Source organism: Carassius auratus, unplaced genomic scaffold, assembly GCF_003368295.1.
Source record: "Carassius auratus strain Wakin unplaced genomic scaffold, ASM336829v1 scaf_tig00216514, whole genome shotgun sequence".
NCBI lineage: Eukaryota > Metazoa > Chordata > Actinopteri > Cypriniformes > Cyprinidae > Carassius > Carassius auratus.
In genome coordinates this window covers 75,462-101,682 of record NW_020528609.1, presented here as the reverse complement: position 1 = coordinate 101,682, position 26,221 = coordinate 75,462, and the positions used below count along the sequence as shown (strand labels likewise).

Genomic DNA, 26,221 nt, shown 5'->3' with positions numbered 1-26,221 from the left:
ATGTCATTTGGTCAGTACTTGTCTTTTGAATATCTAGGGATTGTGCTGAAAGGTGCTCCACGCATTTTGTTTATTATTATTTACGGGCCTCCAAAATACTCTCCAGCCTTTGTTGAAGAGGTCACAGAAATGTTATCAATAATTTCCTCAGAGTTTGACTGTTTTGCAATTGCAGGGGATTTTAATATTCACATAGATAATGCAGAAAACCAAACTACAAAAGAAATGATAACGGTTTTAAACACCTTTGACCTGATTCAGCATGTGCATGGACCCACACACAAAGGTGGACACACATTTAATCATCAGTAGGGGTCTAAACATTTCATCCATTGTTATTAAGGACGTAGCACTATCTGATCACTTCTGTATTTTCTTTGATATATTGATCTCTGCTACCACTGAATCTAGATCTGTCTCTGTCAGAAGGAGATGCATTAACGAGAACACAAGTGTACTATTTATGGAGGCTATATCTTTAACACCAAGCATTTCTGCAGACTCTGTTGATATTCTCCTTGATTCCTTCAACTCAAAAGTTAAGAATGCTATTGATGATATTGCACCAATAATAGTCAGTAAGAAAACAAACAGACAGAAATCAGTTTGGAGAAGATCAACAGAAGTTCAGACTATGAAAAGACAATGCAGAAAAGCCGAGCGGATGTGGAGGAAGACGAAACTTGAAATTCACTATAGCATCTATAAAGACATCCTTCATGCTTTTAATGTGAAACTAGCCACAGCTAGACAGAACTTCTTCTCAAACCTTATAAACACTAACTTAAACTACGCTCATACTCTTTTTGCCAATGTTGAGAGACTGACAAACCCCCCAAGTCAGATTCCCACTGATATGCTATCAGACAGCAAATGCAATGAGTTTGCTTCTTTCTTTTCTGAGAAGATCATAAATATCAGGAAGGCGATTAGCACATCCTCAAGTAATGCAGAGGTCAGACAGATTCGGCCAAAATATCAAAAAGATACTATGTCTAATTTTGAAAAAATTGATAGCAAAATTCTGGAAGACATAGTGCAGAAACTAAAATCATCAACCTGTTGTCTTGACACACTTCCCACATCTTTCTTCAAAAGTGTGCTTGACTGCTTAAAAGCAGATCTCTTAGAAGTGGGAAATGCCTCACTTCTTTCTGGGACATTTCCAAACTCCCTTAAAACTGCAGTTGTAAAGCCCCTCCTGAAAAAGACCAATCTTGATAACACAATTTTGAGCAATTTTAGACCAATATCTAATCTTCCTTTTATAGGCAAAATTATAGAAAAGGTAGTTTTTAATCAGCTGAACAAATACTTAAACTCAAATGGATACCTGGACAATTTTCAATCTGGTTTCCGACCACATCACAGCACAGAGACAGCACTCATTAAGATAATAAATGATATTCGCTTAAATTGTGACTCTGCCAAAATATCGGTGCTGGTATTGCTAGATCTCAGTGCAGCGTTTGACACTGTCGATCATAACATACTACTAGAGAGACTGGAAAACTGGGTCGGGCTTTCTGGGATGGTACTCAAATGGTTCAGATCATACTTAGAAGGGAGAGGCTATTATGTGAGTCTAGGAGAGCATAAGTCTAAGTGGACGTCCATGACATGCGGAGTCCCACAAGGGTCAATTCTTGCACCGCTCTTGTTTAGCCTGTATATGCTTCCACTAAATCAAATATTGAGAAAGAACCAGATTGCCTATCACAGCTATGCTGATGATACCCAGATTTACCTAGCCTTATCTCCAAATGACTACAGCCCCATTGACTCCCTCTGCCAATGCATTGAAGAAATTAATAATTGGATGTGCCAGAACTTTCTTCAGTTAAACAAGGAAAAAACTGAAGTCATTGCATTTGGAAACAAAGATGAAGTGTTCAAGGTGAATGCATACCTTGACTCTAGGGGTCAAACAACAAAAAATCAAGTCAGGAATCTTGGTGTGATTCTGGAGACAGACCTTAGTTTCAGTAGTCATGTCAAAGCAGTAACTAAATCAGCATACTATCATTTAAAAAACATTGCAAGAATTAGATGTTTTGTTTCCAGTCAAGACTTGGAGAAACTTGTTCATGCCTTTATCACCAGCAGGGTGTACTATTGTAATGAGCTCCTCACCGGCCTTCCCAAAAAGAGCATTAGACAGCTGCAGCTCATCCAGAACACTGCTGCCAGGATTCTGACTAGAACCAGAAAATCTGAGCATATCACACCAGTCCTCAAGTCCTTACACTGGCTTCCAGTTACATTTAGGATTGATTTTAAAGTACTTTTACTCGTATATAAGTCACTAAATGACCTAGGACCGAAATATATTGCAGATATGTTCACTGAATATAAACCTAACAGAGCACTCAGATCATTAGGATCAAGTCAGTTAGAAATACCAAGGGTTCACACAAAACAAGGGGAGTCCTCCTTTAGTTACTATGCTGCCCGCAGTTGGAATCAGCTTCCTGAAGAGATCAGATGTGCTAAAACACTAGTCACATTTAGATCTAGACTCAAAACCCATCTGTTTAGCTGTGCATTTGTTGAATGAGCACTGTGCAATGTCCGAACTGATTGCACTATATTTTCACTGTTTTATGTTTTATTATTGTTTTATTATTAACTGTTTTAAAATGTTTTAATCATTTTAAAAGTAAAATTACTTGTTTTATTTTTGTTATTATTTTTCTTCATGATTATTTTACTTTCTCTAATGTAAAGCACTTTGAATTACCATTGTGTACGAAATGTGCTATATAAATAAACTTGCCTTGCCTTGCCTAATGATGCAATCACGAAGCTTGCCACTTCAGATCGCCACAGACGTAGTTGTATTGCAATTTAGTAGCAGCTTACGCATTGAGGAATGATCGTGATTTTGTACAAAAAAATTAATCTTGAGCGCTGTGTTTTAGAATGATGTAGACTATTACACACGAGAATTAGGTGTGAGAGACTGCTAAAGACCTGAGACAAGAGCGCAACATTCAAGATGTCAGGTGGGACATTTACATTGAAATACAATGGAAAAGTACAGCAATGAATGAAAAATGCATTCTGAGTGAATTAACCTATTAAAAGCTACTAAGGAAATACATATGTCAAAATATTGAATAAAACAAAATCGCATATCCACCAAATAAAAAATCTGACATCCAGGAAATGAAAACGTTTGCAGATTTAGACAGCAGTTTTACCACAAATATAGATACCACCACAACCTCCAGAAATACTCAATTATGTCTGCTGTACAATGAAACACAAGCTCATTGCGACTGATTCCCTGACACAACAGCCTACATTTTAAGTTAGAACAACTTGAACAGCAACAGACAATAACAATGCAGCAACATAATTAACAAACTAAGATCATCTAGCCCTCTATTAAATATGAAAAATAACATTTCATCACAACTTACTAGTGCTGCTTTCTTAGTTGCACCGCTGGCGTAGGAATTTGTGTCACAGTAACAATTAAAATGCGGCTTTGTGAAACGGACTGTCCTAATTGTTGTTATAGTAGCTTTTCTTTTGCAATATTAACATACAAGAAGATATTTATTTTAGAAATATAACAAAGGATATAATGTAAGTTCTTCCAAATATAAATAAGAAAGAAAATTTGATGATACCCATCTCAATTAGAACTCACAATATGTAAATATAGTTTACTTTTCTAATAACTACATTAAGCTCAATACAGTACTTGATTCATGAACATGTTCTTTTTATAAGTGCAGTGATCATAACATATGCTTTAAATAGAAAGAATAACAGAAAGCAAAATTGTAATGTTTTTTTATATTATAAAATTTCTTCATATTAATATATATAGATTTAAAATATCATATTCTGATTCATTGCCGCTGAACTGCACCATAACTCATTACCATAAAGTTAACCTAATTTCATCTTTTATCGAATCGCATCGTGGATAACACCTTTAGCGGACAGCATGGAACCCACAATAAATAACCGAATTAATAAAAGAGGGAATAATAATTATGATTATTATGCTATTCTCAAGGTTTCAACTGATGCAGGTGTTTTTTCCCTGTAGATAAAAAAAAAAAAAATCATTATTCGTAATATTTAAAGAAATTATTTAGCGTGACCACAAAAGTTTGAGATCCTCTGGTCTAAAGTGTTTAAAAAGTGCACTCCACATGTTTACATTTGTTTATTACAGTGACTGTGAATCACCGAAAGTAGTGTGGTAAAGCAACAGATTTGTTTTAATACTGCTGCAATCTTCTTCAGTTTGTGTGATCTGTATATTAATATTTACACTAGGCTTATTTGTCAGTGCTTTATGCTGCCATAATTATTACATGCTTAGAAGGTTGGAAGTTAAACAAATCAGTCAATATACTGCTGATTGTATTTTAATAAAAAATGTCATTCATGTCAATTCATGCATCACCTAATTTAATCGTAATATATGCCTGGCCTACAGAAAATAACATTTCTTTTTAATCTATCTAATATTGTGTTGGTCATATAAATGATTGTTTTAGCTTGAGTAATACAAAACATAAAAATAGCTTTAAAAATAATCGCACATTAAATCGCAATTAGATTATTTTCCAAAATCGTTCAGCCCTAGTTTATATATATATATAAATAAATAAACGTGAACTGCTCACCTCTCCTCAAAAGACTCGCAGCTGACCGAGACTGAGCGATGACGCGTGGATGGGTTAAATGTAAATAACAAAAAAGCGCTAAATTCAATTTAAAACATATATTAAACAACACAACAGACGAATATAAGGGTTACTAATATAGATCCTCAGAAGACTGCTGCTGCTGCGTCCGACTGATGTAACGTCATAGAGCCACGAGCCTAGGAAATGACGTCATCGTGGAGTGGGCGGTCTGTGCGCTGAAGCCTTGATTTATTATTCGTTTTTACCCAGTCTGTTTTAAATATTATTATTATTATTATTATTATTATTAATAATAATAATAATAATAATAATAATGCTCAATAACACAAGAACAATATACAGATACATATAATAATTCAAAGAGAGAGAGAGAAAAAAGGATTATATAAAAAACAATGAAAAACAAAGGATGACAAGTCAAGGAGAGAATGCATACTCTACCATTACTGATACAATAACATACAAACATTAATATACAAGAAAAGCTTAAATACATGTATTGTCTTTAAACATTTTTTCATAATATTTTATAAATCTTAGGTATCATTTGTTGAGTGATATTAATTCAGTTTTAAAATGGGAATGGGATGGATTATTATTTGCAAACGTTTGTTTATAAATAAAGAAATCTGCCATATAAAATAAAGAAATTAACAATGTACTCTAAGGGGTCTATTTATATCATTAATATAATTTAAAAAAAGAATGTATTTTAGACTGAAAGAATAAGTAACATTGGCAGAATAAGATATATAGGAGTCAAGGTCAGACCAAAATCACTTGGATGTAGAGCAATCATAAAACAGACTATTACAAAAAGCACATGAGCTGTCTGTGTCCAGATATTTAGAAATATTAGAGTTTACACGATAGATTTTATGTCAAATGTATTTCTTTAGCTTTATTAGAAATACAATATTTTCCAGGTAAAGTCAGGACTGTTTTCAATCTATATCTTTTACCAGAGATCTCCAACAGAACTTGAATTGAAAGATTTGGCGTACACGTCTATTGGCACATTTCCTGTCCATCCACCTTTTTCCTCAATGCAGAAGTAAGTCTATGGGTGAGACTTCCATTTCATTAACTGCTATAATTAAATAACGAGGGGAATAACAACGTGTTGCAAACAGTAAAACTGTTTGCAGTACACACCAGTGTGTTCTTAATTAAGAAAACAGATGAAAATAATATGATAGAGATGCAGTTGTGATTCACCTCGATGTGCTGGACACAAGACTGTGGCTCTGACAGAGGTTACTCTGTGATCAGGATACTAACAGGGATTCTCTTATATGTCTCATTGAGATATCAGCTTTGTCTTCAGTTCTTCCATGTCTTCAATTTTGTTTTAGGAGAAATGTTACACTTTTACTAATATTGTACATACAAAATGTTAATATTGTAAATACTAAAACGATTATTTAACTAGCATTAAACATTTCAGAAAACTGGCAGAACGTTAGATTAATGAACTAATAGCTAATCATTTTATGGTATCTCATGGGCAAAAAATACATATAAAATAATAATATTAATAATAATATTTTAAGTGCATTTTTCTTATTTTACAAACGATCTGCCAATATAGTAAGAAAAATACGGCAGTGGCTATTTACACTAAGAGGAACTAACATACTTTCTTAGTGATAGATCTTATTTACAGAAGGCTAAGTGCCAGTAGCTCTAGATGCTATTTACAGAAAAAAACATACAGTGAAAATCATGATATACAGTATTGTTCAAAATAATAGCAGTACAATGTGACTAACCAGAATAATCAAGGTTTTTAGTATATTTTTTATTGCTACGTGGCAAACAAGTTACCAGTAGGTTCAGTAGATTGTCAGAAAACAAACAAGACCCAGCATTCATGATATGCACGCTCTTAAGGCTGTGCAATTGGGCAATTAGTTGAAAAGGGTGTGTTCAAAAAAATAGCAGTGTCTACCTTTGACTGTACAAACTCAACTATTTTGTACAAACATTTTTTTTTTTCTGGGATTTAGCAATCCTGTGAATCACTAAACTAATATTTAGTTGTATGACCACAGTTTTTTAAAACTGCTTGACATCTGTGTGGCATGGAGTCAACCAACTTGTGGCACCTCTCAGCTGTTATTCCGCTCCATGATTCTTTAACAACATTCCACAATTCATTCACATTTCTTGGTTTTGCTTCAGAAACAGCATTTTTGATATCACCCCACAAGTTCTCAATTGGATTAAGGTCTGGAGATTGGGCTGGCCACTCCATAACATTAATTTTGTTGGTTTGGAACCAAGACTTTGCCCGTTTACTAGTGTGTTTTGGGTCATTGTCTTGTTGAAACAACCATTTCAAGGGCATGTCCTCTTCAGCATAGGGCAACATGACCTCTTCAAGTATTTTAACATATGCAAACTGATCCATGATCCCTGGTATGCGATAAATAGGCCCAACACCATAGTAGGAGAAACATGCCCATATCATGATGCTTGCACCTCCATGCTTCACTGTCTTCACTGTGTACTGTGGCTTGAATTCAGAGTTTGGGGGTCGTCTCACAAACTGCCTGTGGCCCTTGGACCCAAAAAGAACAATTTTACTCTCATCAGTCCACAAAATGTTCCTCCATTTCTCTTTAGGCCAGTTGATGTGTTCTTTGGCAAATTGTAACCTCTTCTGCACATGCCTTTTTTTTAACAGAGGGACTTTGCGGGGGATTCTTGAAAATAGATTAGCTTCACACAGACGTCTTCTAACTGTCACAGTACTTACAGGTAACTCCAGACTGTCTTTGATCATCCTGGAGGTGATCATTGGCTGAGCCTTTGCCATTCTGGTTATTCTTCTATCCATTTTGATGGTTGTCTTCCGTTTTCTTCCACGTCTCTCTGGTTTTGCTCTCCATTTTAAGGCATTGGAGATCATTTTAGCTGAACAGCCTATCATTTTTTGCACCTCTTTATAGGTTTTCCCCTCTCTAATCAACTTTTTAATCAAAGTACGCTGTTCTTCTGAACAATGTCTTGAACGACCCATTTTCCTCAGCTTTCAAATGCATGTTCAACAAGTGTTGGCTTCATCCTTAAATAGGGGCCACCTGATTCACACCTGTTTCTTCACAAAATTGATGACCTCAGTGATTGAATGCCACACTGCTATTTTTTTGAACACACCCCTTTCAACTAATTCAACTAATTGCCCAATTGCACAGCCTTAAGAGCGTGCATATCATGAATGCTGGGTCTCATTTGTTTTCTGAGAATCTACTGAACCTACTGGTAACTTGTTTGCCACGTAGCAATAAAAAAATATACGAAAAACCTTGATTATTCTGGTTAGTCACATTGTACTGCTATTATTTTGAACAATACTGTATTTTGTTTACCATGTAAAAGTAGCAGTTCTGTGCAACAAGGCTAAGCGTAAATAATAATTAAATGCTAGTTATACTTTATACTGGCAGATACATTTGCACCTCAGTATTGTTATACATTAACACGATTCAATAATAACATATTGTAAATTATTATATTTATTACAATTATAAATAATTGCATTATTATTAAACACTTGTTAGGCACTTTATTTCCACTTTTAGAACATTTTGTTCATTTTTATTGAAAATAAATTCTACTGTGACGTGACGTGGGAAAAGTGAGAAGATCAAGCTCAGCAAAATCCTGATTCTTACCCAATCAATCGCGTTACAAGCTAGTTTTCTGTGCCCTAAACTGATTATTTAACTAGCATTAAACATTTCAGAAACTGGCAGAACGTTAGATTAATGAACTAATAGCTAATCATTTTATGGTATCTCATGGGCAAAACCACTGAAGCTGTTATTCACGTGTGTCGTATTTAACCTTATGTGTCGAGGGAGGGCAGAGCTACAGTAGATTTGCTCTTAGTAATAAACACTCCAAATAATCTTGTTTTCCATTAGTTTTAAGATTATTTTTATTACCACACTGGCATATAATTTTACTGAAGTAAAATGCACTTAATTTAGATTCCCCCAGGAAACAAGACTACATATCTTATATCGTTTTCTTATATAGAAAATCAATCTTTATTTTATTTTTTTATATTTGTGTTTATTAAGGGGGAGGAGACAGAAAGAAATTCTGGGTTTATCAAAGAAAACCTGCTCCCGAACAGGTTAGGTTCAACTGACTCCGAGTATAAGTTAGGTCTCTTTCAGAAACGAGCTTGACTTACCATGCTTTCTCAGGTTTGACAAACCTCCCATTCTGAAACAGAAAACCTTCAGTTTCCCTCATTTAAGGGTTAACATACTCAGAGTTTTCACTTAACCTTCTTTGTGAAACAGACCCCAGTACTCATATAGTAGCATGTCAACAGTGCATCAGTTGACATTCAACAACACTGTTTCAACAGACAAGTAATACACATTCATCTAACTGCCTGTAGATTATAAGGCACATTTTAATTTCTAATCTATAGATTTTACAAAAAGTGCATGCCGACTGTCCAGTATCTATTTCGCAACAGGTTGTTAACTAGTAGTCAGCTGAGTTTCTGTAGATTGTGTTAGCATCCTCTAAGTTGTCTACCAACTACGCAAAATCAATCTGTCAGCTGAAAGTCTACAGTCAAGTCATCGTATGATCAAGAGTACATTATATCATCCTTACTTAAGGGTCTCAAATGCATCAAATTAATCATTATTTAACTATTTGATTTTTATCAAGATCACTAGTTTATTATCTGTTGATAATCAACTATACATTGGCTGTGCATCTGTTGCTTGTCAACTAGTCTAAAGTTTACGTTCAGAAGATCATTAGTAGACATTCTTAACTAAGCATGTGTAGATATATATTAGGACTATCCAATTAAAGTGAAAAAGTCTTTAAGCTATCAACAGAAAACATACAGCCACCCATTAATTATATGCAAGTTATTTACTGTTTAAAATGAGAAGTAAATACCAGATTATGAACTACAATAAAAACAACACTAGAGACAGGATATTAGAGAAAGAGATTTTATTAAAGGTCCCATTTTTCATGCTTTTTTGAAGCTTTGATTTTGTTTACGGTGTGCAATATAACGTGTTCATGTTTTGCGTGTAAAAAACACAGTATTTTTCACACAATTCACCTATCTGTATACCGCTCTTTTCACTGTCATAAAAACGGGCTGATGACTTCCTTGTTCTATAAAGTCCCTTCTTCAGAAATACGTAACGAGTTCTGATTGGGCCAGCGGTTCCTGTGTTGTGATTCGACAGCAGCTTAGAGCAGGCTGCCATCCTGGAAACGTGATTGGACTAGTTTTGAGAAGAAGGTGGGCAGGAGCATGTGCTGGTGATGTACTTATAATCCTAGGAGCGTTTTTACTGACAAGATGCGCATGAAAATCACATTTGTTTTTTTGCACAGCCCTAACGTCTAGTTAACAAAGCTAAACAGTGTTGCCCTTTGTGTAATAAGTTACAGAAACTGTTAAATGCACCAACTTAAATAATAAAATACACTTACCGGTTGTGGTCCATAAACAACGCCTTCTCCAGACAAAGAGGGAACTGCTCCAATTTAAAGAATGATCTTTGTGCGAATCCGGCATTAAACTGATTGAGGAAGCTGTCCACAGCAAAATGTGCTGCACATAGCTTTACACATGGATTATAATTTTCGGGAACCGAGTTAAACATGAATTGTAACCATTAATCTACAAGTACAGCATCCCTGGGAAGCCCAAACAAAGGTGATTGGACTCAGAGATGAAAATAACAGCGTTTCGACGACATGGCGACAAACACAAACGCAGCTCTTCCTCTTCTCCGTCGGAGCGCAACAAGACCATGCCACCTTTTTGTGTATTCATGTGGGCGGAGGTTAGTCAAAAAACTGTTTTAGTGACATCATTACTGCAGGAACTAGAGGGATGTAGTCCAAACGGGTCATTTTTTTGTAGGCAAACTCTGTTAAATCAAATATTTCGCTTGGCATTGAACTTTGAGATTTAGAATTTTACAGATATTATTTATACTCTAACAACAACATTACACACTAACTAAAGTTTAAAACATGGGATCACGAAGAAAGGGACCTTTAACAATATATTTATACAAACCCATTGTAGCACTCACCCCCATTCTTTCCTTCCTCCTGCACACCTCACAGGTGTTTTTAACCCCACTTAATAAATGACACTCCCATAAACATTAGGTCACATAATTTTCCCATTACATGGCTCCTACTTACAAAAGAATGTTGAACTTTTTTTCTTCACATTGTCACGCTGTCAGTCTCGGTTTTCCTGGGTGTTCCCTAATGAGCTCACTTCTCCTTAGGCACTTCAATTCCTCTAGTCTGGTCCTGTCTTCACAGTAATTGCACTCCAATTAATCGCACAGGTGCAGACAATCCTTTGCCGTTGGTCTCCCTATAAATACCTGTCCTTCTCTGTTGTTTTTATAGAGTCCTTAACGTCTGTGTACCTATGTTCTCATCTTCCGAGACTTCCCCTTACCTTCTCGTTCTTCCGAGTTCCCATACCGTTTCATCCGGTTCCTTCTTTTGTTTTGTTTTGTTTGTCTCCTTGGACTGTTTATTTTGTATTCCCTTTTTGTGCAATAAATACCAGCAATTGGATCTTACCCTCTCCTTGTGTTTCCTAAACACACAACATCACAGAAGGACTCCATCCCCAAAGATCCAGTGGTATGTCTGCTACCATTTCCTCCCCAGCCAGCAAGCGGGATAAAAATGTCTTTGAGGGCTCTCGCCTAGTGGTGTTCCGGGGGACCAGGGGAGGTCGCTCCGGAGCAATCAGTTGAGAGGAGGTCCGACAGCGATCTCCACTGTGGTCTCCCGTTGAACCGGGGTTCGGTTGGGAGCCGCCATTTCCCCATTATGCCCAGAGAGGAGAGAGGAGACGCAGATTGGCCGAGCCAGCGCCACTGTACCAGATGGCCGCCAGTCCGGTGCTGCTGCACAAAATGGCTGCCAACCCAACAGCCATTGGGTGCCCGAGGCCATTCCAGAGGCGGTGCCCGAAGCCGAGGCGCCTCTCGTCTCCACAGGCAGTCCAGAGTCAAGTCAGGTGCCCATTGACTTTCCAGAGTTGAGTCAGTTCCCGGTTGACCCTCTAGAGTCGAGTCAGGTGTTCATGGACCCTCCAGAGTCAGGGTTAGTCACCGTCGACCTTTCAGAGTCAGGGTTAGTTACCGTTAACCCTCTAGAGTCAGGGCTAGTTCCTGTTGACCATCCAGAGTCGAGTCATGTTCCAGTTGATCCTCCTGAATCAAGTCAGATTCCTGTTGACCTTCCCAAGTCAAGTCAGGTGCCCATTGACTTTCCATAGTTGAGCCAGTTCTTGGTTGATCCTCCTGAGTTGAGTCAGGTGTTCATGGACCCTCCAGAGTCAGGGCTAGTCACCATCGACCTTCCAGAGTCAGAGTTAGTTACCGTTGACCCTCCAGAGTCAGGGCTAGTTCCTGTTGACCTCCCTGAGTCGAGTCAGGTTCCAGTGAACTCCCCTGAGTCGTGTCAGGTTCCAGTGAACTCCCCTGAGTCGTGTCAGGTTCCAGTGAACTCTCTAGGGTCGAGTCAGGTTCCAGCGAACTCTCCAGGGTCGAGTCAGGTTCCAGCGAACTCTCCAGAGTCGAGTAAGGTTCCAGCAAACTCTCCAGAGTCGAGTCAGGTTCCAGCAAACTCTCCAGAGTCGAGTCACGTTCCAGCAAACTTTCCAGAGTCAGGGCTAGTCATTGATGACCTTCCAGAGTCAGGACTAGGTACCATGGATTTTCCTGAGACAAGGCTAGTCATCGGTGATCTTCGAAGACTGAGTCAAGTCACCGGTGATCTTCGTCCACCCATTGGGCCGACCACAAATACGTTGTGGTCTTCCGCTCCGCCCTGGGGGACTCCGGCCTCGACTGCGAGGACGTGGTGGTCTTCTGCTCCGCCCTGGGGGACTCCGGCCTCAACCACGAGGAGGTGGTGGTCTCCCGCTCCGCCCTGGGGGACTCCGGCCTTGACCACGAGGACATGGTGGTCTTCCGCTCCGCCCTGGGGGGGCTTCTGCCTTGACCACATGGGTGTGGTGGTCCTCTGTTCCCCCCGGGTGGGCATCACTTGATGTCCTCCATGGACCCATGTTTTTGTGTTTTTGTTTTCTTTTGTTTTTCTGTCTCCTTCTTTGGACCTGGCCCTCCGTCCCTCCCCCTGATCCTCTGCCGGTCCACCACCCTCCTGGACTCCTTGTTTTGTGTTACACTTATCTTGTCTCTGTCTTTCCATTCCACCTGGTTGTTTGTCTCTGTCGGTCCATTCTATCTGGTTCTCCTGTCTCTGTTTTCTGACCCTCCGTCCCTCCCCCTAGTCCGCCGCCGCTCCACCTCCCTCCTACCTCTTTTTCTGTTGGGTTTTCCTGGGTTTCAGGTGGAGCATCTGGCAGCTGCTCCGTAGGGGAGGGGGTAATGTCATGCTGTCAGTCTCTGTTTTCCTGGGTGTTCCCTAATGAGCTCACCTCTCCTTAGGCACTTCACCATAGGCACTTTAATTCCTCTAGTCTGGTCCTGTCTTCACAGTAATTGCACTCCAATTAATCGCACAGGTGCAGATAATCCTTTGTTGTTAGTCTCCCTATAAATAGCTGTCCTTCTCTGTTGTTTTTATGGAGTCCTTACCGTCTGTGTAACCTATGTTCTCGTCTCCCGAGACTTCCCCTTACCTTCTCGTTCTTCCCAGTTCCCGTACAATTTCATCCGGTTCCTTCTTTTGTTTTGTTTTGTTTGTCTCCTTGGACTGTTTATTTTGTATTCCCTTTTTGTGCAATAAATACCAGCAATTCGATCTTACCCTCCTTGTGTTTCCTAAACACACAACGTCACATACATCAATCATAAATGTTTACACATTTACAATACATCAGTTCTTCAGTACTGAATGAGTCCTTATAGTCCTTAAAGTCCATAAAAGAGTGTCAACACGGAGTGAGTTTACCATCAATATGAAGTGAGAAATATGTGCCATGTCAATGTAATACGTGTAATAAGTCCGTCTCTGTGTTAAAAGTAATTTCATTTCATTAAAAGATCAAATATCCACCTTTTGCAGAAGGCAGATTTTTGTCACTGTTCTGATCAAACGGTTTGAATTGGTCTGAAGTCTCAATTGACGAACCAAACCTTGATTATCTGGAAATGTTTGAATTACTTTCCCTGTTATCCATGAATTACATGGTGCTGAGTCATCAACCAAAAGCACAATATCACCTTGAACGAAGTTGCGAGATGATATATATTGCACCCGTTTTCATCGACGACGTGCATATATATCATCATTTTGAAAGATCCCTGGAGGTAATGATGGAGTAGTCTTTAACAGCAGCAGATGATTAGGTGTCAGTGCTTCCAAATCATCGGCGTCAGAAGATTCCTTAGTAATGGGACGTCCAATAATAGCCTCAGCTTCACATAGAACTGTATGAAGGGCTTCTTCGTTGAGAGTTTGTGTTCTTAAGGTGGTATTAAGTACTTTCCTTACAGACCTAATCATTCTTTCCCACATACCTCTGTGATGGGAACCAGTTGGAGGATTAAAAATCCACTTTAGTGACAAGTCTTGAAACAGAGTCTTGAAGGTCCATGCACAGTTCTAATCTCCACAATGAATCCATTCGACTTGCCAGTGTCGCTGCAATGAGTTCCATTCAAGGTATAGATACTAGCTTCAAAGGAGCTACTCTAGCTTTCCCCATAACAAAGGCAACATGTGCTTGTGAGTCAACATTATGCAAAAGCAGATAAGAAACTACTCCATAACTGTCTTCACTTGCATCAGAAAAGTGGTGTAATTGTGCTGATTTTGAAGCTTTCCAATTCACGCAATCCATCCAACCACTTGATCCATGCCTGAGCATTTGAAGCTGGAATAATTTCGTCCCAGCCTAATTTCTTCCTGCAGAAATCTTGCAAGATCTTTTTTGCATATAATATTACAGGAGACAGAATTACTAAAGGATCATAGACAGAACTTATGGTAGCCAGGATCCCTCTTTTGGTCAAAGGTATTTGCTGCAGCACGATCTTAATCTTGAAGGCATCAGATTGTATGCACCATTGTACTCCCAGGACTCTTTCCTCCGGAAGTAAATCTTGTTCCAAATCCAAGTCCTTCACATGTTTTGCTCTGAATTCCTCCGTTGGCACCCTCTTTCCGCGCAAATAGCAACTAGGTTGCGATATAGAAAAACAGCCTCTTCCTCCGAATTCACTGACAACAAACAGTCGTCCACATAAAAACAATGCAGGATTTCCTCGGTTACTTCCTTGCCGAAGTCTTTATTGTCTTCAGCAGACTGTCTGAGGGCAAAGTTTGCACAACTGGGTGATGAAGTAGCACCAAAGAAATGCACAACCATACGATGTTCGACCATATTCCACGTAAGGTCACCATCGGGCCACCAAAGAAATCTTAACATGTCTGTATCATCTTTTGGTACCCTCACCTGGTGAAACATGGCTTTGATATCAGCTGTGATCACAATTCTTTCCTTCCTGAATCTGGAAATCACCCCGATCACAGAACTGGTGAGATCCGGACCCTGTAACAATTGGCTATTTAAAGATATACCTCACAATGTAGCACCACCATCAAGGCAACACGAAGCTTTCCCTTTCTTGGGGGATGGACACCGTGATGGGGTATGTACCATACCTTCCCATCGCCACGTCTTAAGTCCTCCGTTGGCACTCTCTCTGCGTAACCTTTAGAGATAATGTCTTTCATGACAGCGGAGTATTCAGAATGAAATGAAACATCCCTCTTCAACCTTTTCTTTAGGTTCAGAGCACGCTGTTCAGCAATTGTCCTGTTGTTTGGCATACATTTTTCTTCCTCAGAGGTAAGCCAATAGTATAATGACCATCTACAAGCTGTAGCGAGTTTGTTAACACCTCAATGAATTTGTGATCTTCTCTTGAAAGCCCAACCTGTTCGTTTTCATTACACTCTGGAAAATCAACCTTGAATTGTCGCTGCCACAACTCGCCCAAGTTTGAAACTGAAATACGATTGACCGTAACGTCAGGACACTTAAAGGCAGACTGGTCACCACCATCTTCTCTTAGTGGACCATTTACTGTCCATCCCAACCTAGTTTTAATTGCATATGGTCCATTGTTGACACTGCAGATCACTTGAATCGGCTCCATAACCCTTGGGGCATTGATTCCTATAAGAAGTTCAACATCAGAGTCAATTTCAGGTAGAGACACATGATTCAGATGTGGCCACCCATTCAGATCCTTTTGTTTTGGGATGTTTCCACTATGCACAGGCATAGTATTTTGAGAATAAGCATCAGGCAACTCCCAAAAGTCATCTTTGTTCAAACCAGCCACCTCTAATCCAGAAACAACATGGGTACTTGTGACTTTCTCCTGTCCCATTTTCTCCTGTCCCAGTCTTTTTACATGAAAGGCCAAGTCTGTTCATCAGTGCAGGTGTACAAAATACCGCAGAGCTACCTTGATCCAGAAAAGCGTTAAGTAATCACAGTCTTATTACCCTTTTTAGATTTCACTTGCACAGGTACTATGGAAAGTTTACATTCAAATTCACCAGCCCCAATAAATCCACTGGACTCAACAGTTTCTGGAACACTGTCCATTACAGTGTCTGTGTGTCTCCTAACAGATTTCGAATCGGTCTCCTTGGCTCTTGGGTAGATGTGAAGTATACTTGGATGTTTAAGATTACACACTTTACATGAAAGGCGACTTCTACAATCTTTACTGATGTGCCCTGTGCACATACAGCCAAAACAGACACCATACTCTTTTAAGAATGCAATCTTCTCACTATGGCTACTCTTTTCCAATAGAGGGCACAACTCCAGACCATGTCCACATCTGCAAAACAAACAACTCTCGTTGCTGGGTACTATTTCTATTTTGTTGGTTCCAACTTCTGACTTATTTTCCATTTCTGTGACGGTAGTAGCAAAACTGCTTCTTTTAGATTTAAGATAAGACTGAGACTTGCTTTTGTTCAACAATTTACTACCTGTAAATGTGGGACCATCCTGAATGTCTCCGAAAACTGGATCAGTCATTATTTTTACTTGTCTTTCAACGAAGTTAACGATGTCGCTGAAGGTAGCTCTTTTTTGGAAAGCTTCCTGGAATTCACAGACTTCAGATCTCCATTTTTCCCTCTATTTGAATGGTAATTTCTTCACCACTGTCAACATATTAGAGGGTGTATCCAACTCGTGAAAATACTGAATATCTTCCATGGAGTTACAACAGCTTCTTAGAAACAGACTATAATCCTGTAAAACTCTGAAATCTTCACTTTTGATACTTGCCCATGAAAGAGCCTTTTCCATATAAGTAGATGCAATTATATACTGGTCACCAAAATGCTCTTGTAGCAAACCCTTGGCTCTTAAATACCCACGGTCGGCAGGCATATGCTGACAACTTTTTATAATCTCCTTTGGATGACCCCTGGTATATTGTTCAAGAAAATCTAAGCGATCGCTAGAGCTTTCAGTTTTACGCTCCACACAACTTTCAAAGGATTTCATAAAGGCATATTGCAGAGGGTTTCCATCAAACACTTGAATTTCCCTTTTCAGCAAAGATGACAAACACTGTTGTTGAATCAGTAAAGTTGTTATTTAATTTTGCTTATCCATAATATGGAGAACTTGATCCTTATTTCCCGTACCAGAATTCACATAACCACTTGGATTGGTTTTACTTAATTTTGAGATGTTCATATTCTGGGAATAAATTATGTTAGAAACGTTCCCCTTTGGCTTGGCACGTTCAATGCCATCACCACTCATAGATGAAACAATTTGTTGCATCTCAGCTCTAGGAGTAAACGAATTTGCATCAGCACTGACTGGTTGTGTTGCCTGTTGTCCTTTATCAAAATAGGGATTCATTACATCAGAACGATGAGTCACATCACTTTTGACACGATGCACACTAGAATCTTTAAGCATTTTCAGTTTTGCCATAGTTGCAGCAATCTCCATTTGCAATTCAAAATCCTCTTTCTGTTTCCTTAAGGTATGTTCCTTTCTATGGAAGGCATTTTCTGCCAAATTTAAATAAATAAACTAAATGATTAAAATTAAAATTAAAACCAGAAAACTGTATGTAACTGTACGAAAAATAGTGACAAAATTGAGAATTAAATTAAATGATTTCATTTTCACAGTGACATCCCTGTCAAATTGAAATATAAAATGCATTTGGTGATTTCACATTTGATTTTCAATACAGTCTCGAGGCAAGACTGCCAATATTAAAATGAGAAGCCAAACGTGAAAAATAAACTACAAATACAGTTTTTACAAAGCTCTTTATTAACGCTCACGAAATAATAGTGACACAATTCAAATTTAAATGTAAATTTTACTTGTCATTTTAACTCCTCTTTTATTTCACAGTTTTCATTTTCGTTTTCATTTTCAAAGACAACCTGCATGCAAATTCTATGTTAATTAGTGGGTGTGGCTCAATTACGCTATTACGTGGAGGAGCTAAAATGGCGGTTATGGCCAGTAACAGCAGAATTAAACCAGCTAGCAAACATTTCGGATGATGATGACTTCATTTTGCTACGAGTTGAATCTATCTTGGTTACACTTGGACATTTTGCAGCAGTCACAAACTCCGATGTCGATCCTCGAGTTGTAAATAGTCTTAGTGAGGTTGTGCAGTGCCTTCAGACATCAGATTTTCCGGGGAGTCTCGTCGGCCCGGGCCGTCCAAGGTATGACATCCCGTTAGAGACGCTTAGGATGCATCTTCTAAATGGTTTAACTGCTCAAGAGATCGCGAACTTATTCGTAGCGAGCGAGAGAACCATCAGACGGAGGATGAAACCGCATCCTTTGAGGTAAGACAAAGTTAACTAAGTGGTGATCTCGGGCAGCTTTCACCATGTTGCGCATGTATTTACAATTCTATTTTTTAACAGACTGGATAAGTTAACGTACGTTACTTTCCACGGTTATTAACATCGAAAATTCAGTTTTTTCTCTCTCCATGTAAACCTATATTATTTTCTCTATTTGTAATTTTATGGTCCGGACTGGTTTAAGTGGTTGAGCTGGACCAACACCCAGCCAGGGCTGTTTCCCAAAAACATTGTAAGCCTAAGCAGATAATTTAAAATATATACCTCTTTTTATAATAATCTAAAGCTTTTTCACTACTTTTGTTCAATATAAATGAACATTTTATTAATTTGTTTTAATAATCAGGCAAAATAAAAGGCATCCTTCATTCAGAACATCCTCTTTCAATATTTTTTCCTGATATGGTTGAAGTTACACCATAGGGGTTACTGATTTACAGAAGCCTATGTAGTTGCAGTGACCAGGGTTAATATTTTCTATCATTTCATCTAGGGTTTCTGATCTGTATTCAACTATAAGTGATGCAGAACTTGACAGCACCATTGAGGAAATACAGAGAATGTATCCAAACTCAGGGTACAGAATAATTCATGGTCATCTTCAAGCAAGAGGTCTCCATGTTCAAAGTAAGTCCAGCACACTAAGCTTAATATTTTTATCACCTTAACTTGTACAAACCCATTTTCACATGTAAAGATTACCTTAAAACCACATTTAAGTGAAAGTACATGAACGACTTAAATTCTAACTTCCCTTGAGTAAAAGTCTTAGACTTAAGACCCTCAAGTTGTTCCAGACCTGTATGCATTTCTTTCTCCTGCTGAACACAAAAGAAGATATTTTAAAACAATATGGGTAACTATTGATTTGTCCCATTGACTTCTATATTATGGAGAAAAAAATACCATGAAAGTCAATGGGGCCCATCAACCGTTAAGTTACCAACATTCTTCAAAATATATTATTTTGTGTTCAGCAGAAGAAAGAAATGTATACAGGTTTGGAACCACTTGATGCTGTGTGTGTAAACAGATTTTTTTTTTATTTTGGGGGAACTATAGTATTTGTACTAAATGTAGGCTCTAAGATGCATTAGTCCCCAACACCTAAGAAACATAAAGTGGAAAACAAACCATTCATTTGTATTGAGAGCGATCATGCTTATTTTCTAAAGTCGAAATAAGACTGAACACCTCAACATTGCAATAATTCAAGGTCGGCACAGCATCCTCTTAAATGTCAAGAAACACTTAAGTGCCAATATCCTTAAAAAAAATTCTCCAGTATAACAGATAAATAAAATAGTTTATTAAGATGTTTGGGTCTCATCACTCACTGCAGCAATTGCTGCCTTTACGTGCTACCAGGATTAATGGAAATACTAGTTTCCTAGTCTAAAAAACTTGACATGAATACCCTCTCATGTCAAAAATTATGTAATAAGCTCATAATCAAGACTTTAGAACAGGGAAGTAGGAAATTTCTAATTCAGTGAAGGCAGCATGTGTCCTCATCTCGTATATGAAATGCCTGTGATTCAGAAACTACCTTCTAATGGAATCACATTTGCGTAAAGTAGCCTTATTGACAAGTTTGGGTAAAAAAAAAACCACTGCCCAGTGCCCATTTTTGAAGGTTTTTTATTTTTTTTACTCAGAAAAGGGTATGTACACCATGTTGTATTCATAAGTCTTCTGAAACAACACAATGTAATATAATTGTATTATATTATTGAACAGACTTTTAGTAAATAATTCACTCTGAAAATTACAAATGATTGAAGATTTCTATTTTTACACAGGTACACCAGAAGAGCTGATGCAACTCATTCAGTTCTGGGTGGGTTGGGGAATTCCTCCTCAGAATCTGCATGTAGAGCTGTCCTCTGATGTTGCAATGCCAACTGCATCTACTTGTAGAAATACCATTAAACTCCCAGCAAAATATAGCACTTATGAGAGTTTCCATAAGGACCTGAAAGCTGCTGTATCATCCACAGAGGGTGGGTTTGGTTTGGTGTAATTATCGTTCTGTGTACTAATATGTAATTTCAGTTTAAGTAACTTTCAGAGTAAAAGTTATAGTTCACCCTTCAAGTTACACTATCTAAAGGTCACAGATAAAACTACAGGTTTGCTTTTTTTTTTTTTGGCTGTAACTAGTGGTGCATGTTTGCGGTTAAACAAAAAAAATACTGTTTTGCACCCTAGTTTGAAAGAGTAATTTTTATATTACATATAAATGATATTTTCTGTCCTATTACAGTGGTAAATTAACTTAATTTACTGTTTTGTTCTGAAATGTCTGAAATGTCAGACTAATAAAAGTATTTTATTCAGATTTAATAATGCAGTGTTTTGTTAGGTTTATTGAATCAATGTACAATAAACTGGCTGGAGAGTTTGTACCAACATCTTGAATGCTATAAAATACGGTAATTTACAAAATGTCCAATAATTGGTGAATTTTAGTGATTGTGTTGTAGTAGGTGTCAATTGCTTCTGAAAACGGCACATTAGGATTCGGCAGACTACCCAATTCCTCTTCAGTTAGTTGTCGAGGTAGAGCTACTTCAGGAATTTGTACTCCATCGTTATCGTGACTTGGGGGTCCATCCCAGTCGATCCCATAATTTTCATCCTTGAAAATAATCAGGAAGATATTTTGAAGAATGTCAGTAACCAAACAGTTAACTGGTCCCATTTACTTCCATAGTAGGGAAATAAATATGTACTATGGAAGTCACTGGTTACCGACATTCTTCAAAATACCTTCCTGTTCAGCAGAAGAAAGAAATTCATACAGGTTTGAAACAACATGAGGGTGAGTTTATGATGACAGAATTTTCATTTTAAAGTGAACATTAAAAAAAAATGTGTGTATATATATATATATATATATATATATATATATATATATATATATATATATATACACACACACCGTACACCATAATATACATACATAATCTGATGCATGTGTGTGTAACATATATGTCTGATGTCTTACTTGAATGGTGTCATCAGTATTGTTGGCACTGTGTCTTAACCAAAGCTGGACAGGTGACTGGTTCCCAGCAGTTCTGATGCGGTGGTTGTTCCAGGCATCTTTAAAGAAGGCAAGATGCCTCTCCAGTTGAGGCAAAAAACTCCAGTGAAGAGCAAAAATGTCAATCTCAGAATCTGGATTGAGTACTCCCTCTGTCTCCATGTTGTAGAAGATGTGATAGAACATGCTTAAAACATGTTCATACACATCTCTCCAAAGCCTCTCAATTCTGTTGGGGAAAGAATTAAGATACGAGACAAAACAAATTATGGGAATCATTCAGTCTGGTGTTTTATACTATTTAACCTATTAAATATTTACCTCTGGTTGTGTTCACTCCTTGCTGTAATATGAGAATTCCTGTTTTCTCCTCTGTGTGCCACCATGTACTCAGCAACTGCTATATTCTCCCCACGTTTGTCAGATCGGACTCTTGATGGGATACCATACTGATTAACAGCAGATATGAAGTTGCTGAGCACAGTGGATGCACGGTTATTTGGAGACACGGAAAGATAAACTATTAGTCGGCTAAAACCATCGATTCCACCATGAATCACCAATCTCCATCTACAGAATAAACAAGAATATTGGAAAAACAAGTTCAGCATCAAAAAGGTGCAGGTTCTTGACTACAACAATGCACGTTGAATGTTGTTGAAATTAGATGGTTTTGATTTAGTCATATTTCTGAGTTTCTTATAATTTAAAAAGTTTTAAGACGGTGTTAGTATGTTTTTTGTTTGTCTTATTAATGTTAACTGAATTGAATTAATTGAATGTAAATACAATACAGTTTTTTGCGTTGACAAATGTGGAGTGGCGCTGTTCATCATATAGCGTGACACTATATAATTTGGTGTGACACTCAGAATTGTGCCAGTAAAAATACTTTCTTAATTATAAATCATAAAAAAGTCAGTGTAACACAAGAGAAATAGTATCAGCAAGAGTCACAAGCATTTTCATAGATTTATAACTGGGTTTAACATAATTAATCTAAAATATCTGGAAAGGCTGAGAAGAGATGACTAACTTTGCATTATGATTTAGAAAAACAATACAAAATCTAATGAATCTGCACAAAATAAATGTTTAATCTTAAGATAGTAATGATAACGATTTATGTTGAAATTAGTTACTTAGGCAGAGTATATTCCATTTTCATTTTATATAGAATAACTTTTATGTCACACCATATGACAATTTTAGGCACGAATGCAACAAATTGGTGAATAAATCCAATTTCAAATACAAAATCTAAAAGACCACATATACTTTGGGAAATGCAAGAGTCAGTACAACACAACTCAATATTTTATATGCCTAATATTTGAAGTAAAAAATAAAAACTTTTTTTTCAGGCTTATATGTCTCCCACCCATATACATTCTCCATAATTTGATGGAATCATCAAAACAATTTTCATGCATGCGAGTAGTGAGTCGCATCACAAGCAAAATAAACCATTATAAATAATTGATACTGGGTGTTGGTCTTGCATGTAGACTCATTTTTTTTTACTAGGACTTGTTTGTCCCATCATACAAATATATCTTGCAAAAATATGAGGCAAGTTATGTGTGCCTAAGCGAAGGCAGATTTTAGTCACAAACAATTTTTCCATTTTTTGTTTATGAAGTCTGCAGTAATCCTCAATTTAGTTTTTCAGTGCCTGCGAATGGATGTGATGTGTTCGTGATATTTATTTTACAGTCTTTGTACCCCTTAAAATTCTATGTAGAATGAGAAATAAAAAGTGAATAAAAAAAATCCTTATTAAACTGAATTCCATTTACACTACAGAGTAAACACCATTGTTTACATTCTGATTCTTACAGTTTTCATTGTAACGCGAGTACCTGATGAGTTTATGATTGCCATCAATATGCCACATAGCATTGGGAAAAGGCACGGTGTACTGACGTGGCCTTATGGTTCGCATTGACATCGCTCGCATCAATGTTCCATGAGGATCTACTCTTCTGACAGATTCTCTGACTCTTGAAGCTTGGGGGAAGGGGGAAGATAAAAATATTGGTTAGATTTTTTATTTTTTATTCACTTAATAGTTCTATATTCAAATTTTATTTTATTTTATTTAGAATCAACTTTGTATTTTAAGCAGACCTGTAACACAAGTTAAATTCAACATGCTTTAAATTGTATATAAAAGCATTAAAGTTAAATGTACATGTAATTGTAAAAATATTATCTAAACAGAAATCATACCTCAGCAAATACTAAATGACAAAATAGCCAGCTGAAAATAACATTTATTTTTCAACACCAAATACTGATACTATTCTCTTAAATGTGAATGATAAAAATATTGAGCTTAGTGTGCTGGACTTACTTTGAACATGGAGACCTCTTGCTTGATGACCATGAATTATTCTGTACCCTGAGTTTGGATACATTCTCTGTATTTCCTCAATGGTGCTGTCAAGTTCTGCATCACTTATAGTTGAATACAGATCAGAAACCCTAGATGAAATTATAGAAGATATTAACCCTGGTCACTGCAACTACACAGGCTTCTGTAAATCAGTAACCCCTATGGTGTAACTTCAACCATATCAGGAAAAAATATTGAAAGAGGATGTTCAGAATGAAGGATGCCTTTGATTTTGCCTGATTATTAAAACAAATTAATAAAATGTTCATTTATATTGAACAAAAGTAGTGAAAAAGCTTTAGATTATTATAAAAAGAGGTATATATTTTAAATTATCTGCTTAGGCTTACAATGTTTTTGGGAAACAGCCCTGGTTGGGTGTTGGTCCAGCTCAACCACTTAAACCAGTCCGGACCATTAAATTACAAATAGAGAAAATAATATAGGTTTACATGGAGAGAGAAAAAACTGAATTTTCGATGTTAATAACCGTGGAAAGTAACGTACGTTAACTTATCCAGTCTGTTAAAAATAGAATTGTAAATACATGCGCAACATGGTGAAAGCTGCCCGAGATCACCACTTAGTTAACTTTGTCTTACCTCAAAGGATGCTGTTTCATCCTCCGTCTGATGGTTCTCTCGCTCGCTACGAATAAGTTCGCGATCTCTTGAGCAGTAAAACCATTTAGAAGATGCATCCTTAGCGTCTCTAATGGGATTTCGTACGGCCCGGGCCCACGAGACTCCCCGGAAAATCGAGTAGGGGGAGGCTGCAGACCTGGAGCCGGTAGATAGGCCCCAAGCAGTTTTACGCTCGTTGTTCCTCATGCGTCCAGTAGGGGGAGGCTGTATATTAGTATATGAGCCTAGTCATCAAAACAGCAGACCATATCTGTATGATAGCAGCACACATTTTTTGAAGCAATACGAATTGAGGTATGTAAATATGTTATTGTTGTTGATTGTATTGTAATGATGCAACATTTATTATTTATAAACGATTGATGCGATATCAATTCAAAAGATGGGTAAATAATTTATTTCAAGAGGCAAAAGTACTTGATTGAGTCAGTCTGTCTGACTCAAACTTAGCTAACCACGTGTAGGTTAAGCTGCCCCTAGTCTTCTCTTTACCTGCTCTGTCTCACTCACTTTTAAAATTAATTACATTTTTATTTTTATCTTGTTGTCTGTCTTTAGCTTGTGTGACATGGCTTCTTCTGGTAAGACCCTGTTTACTCCTTGCATTTAAACATACTCCACATGGTTTCTGGAGCACATTAGAGTGGATAATCACAAATGTCTGAATTTCTTTTTTTTTTGACAGTCTATGATGTGAACACACAAAATACACATTTATAATATATATTATAATAGGCATGTATGTATGTATGCAAATCTCTAAGTCTCTGCACAAGTTGAACTGCACACTCACTCAAGTATTTTGTCAAATAATACATATGTCATGCATGATAAAACCTACATTAAAAACTTTGGTCTCATATGGTTTAAATGTAGATTTTGATTTGAGTTGTTTCTTATAAAAGAAATGATCTAATTCTCTAATGTATATCTTAATATACAGTTTTCTTAAAATAGCTTACTTATCTGGACAAATAAATGTGCATTTAATGTGTGTTTTATCATACTCTGTCTTTAGTTCTTTAACTTGTATCTCATAAAGGTGTGTGTTTGCTTTAGCTACTTAAGAAAATTAAAATCTCTCTTTCTAAACAAGTATAAACTAAAAACACCCATCTCTTTCTCTCTTCAGGGGAAGAAATAATATCTGTACAGAGAGGTTGCAACTTACCTGCGCTTAACAGATGCACCTCCTGCTGTTCCCTATTTCACTGTCCTTTCTGTATTTCTGATTTTTTCAAGCCCTCAAAGAAAAGTAAAGTACAAACTCATCTTAAGCTTCACTTTTCTAGGGCAGTCGTCCATGAAGGTAGCATCATTAATGATTGATTTGTAATGAATGTTAATGTTAAATGGATGCATGATTGATGTTTTAGTTTACTCAAATTTACTCATGTCAGCATTGTCAGGGCACGTTGCATAAAAGTTTAACAAATAAGCTGTGCTGTGTCTTTCTCTGAAATGCAAGAAAAGGAGTGATTTTTGTTTTGTTTTTCTTTTTTCTTTCAGATTGTACAATCCACCGGTGTGGTCTAGGTTGTGTGATTAC

The 26,221-nt window shown here is 37.3% G+C and overlaps 1 protein-coding gene across 1 annotated transcript; it reads right to left on the bottom strand.

Annotated features, from left to right (window-relative positions):
* Positions 1-20,221: 20,221 nt before the first annotated feature.
* On the bottom strand, positions 20,222-24,837 carry LOC113098332 (uncharacterized). The gene is made up of 6 exons (XM_026263360.1): positions 24,631-24,837; positions 23,987-24,117; positions 23,493-23,640; positions 21,952-22,200; positions 21,592-21,859; positions 20,222-21,222 (listed from the first exon to the last, which is right to left on the bottom strand). The coding sequence occupies exons 1-6, from the start codon at positions 24,726-24,728 to the stop codon at positions 21,022-21,024; spliced, it is 1,095 nt and encodes a 364-aa protein (XP_026119145.1). The 5' UTR covers positions 24,729-24,837; the 3' UTR covers positions 20,222-21,021.
* Positions 24,838-26,221: the final 1,384 nt, after the last annotated feature.

Excerpts from the sequence above, each read along its gene's own strand:
- LOC113098332 (XM_026263360.1), bottom strand. The coding sequence starts at position 24,728 with ATGCATCTTCTAAATGGTTTTACTGCTCAAGAGATCGCGAACTTATTC. Across the intron at positions 23,641-23,986 it reads AAGAGGTCTCCATGTTCAAA|CTTCAAGAGTCAGAGAATCT; the intron begins GTAAGTCCAGCA and ends CCTTCCCCCAAG. Across the intron at positions 21,860-21,951 it reads AGGAGTGAACACAACCAGAG|AATTGAGAGGCTTTGGAGAG; the intron begins GTAAATATTTAA and ends TTTCCCCAACAG.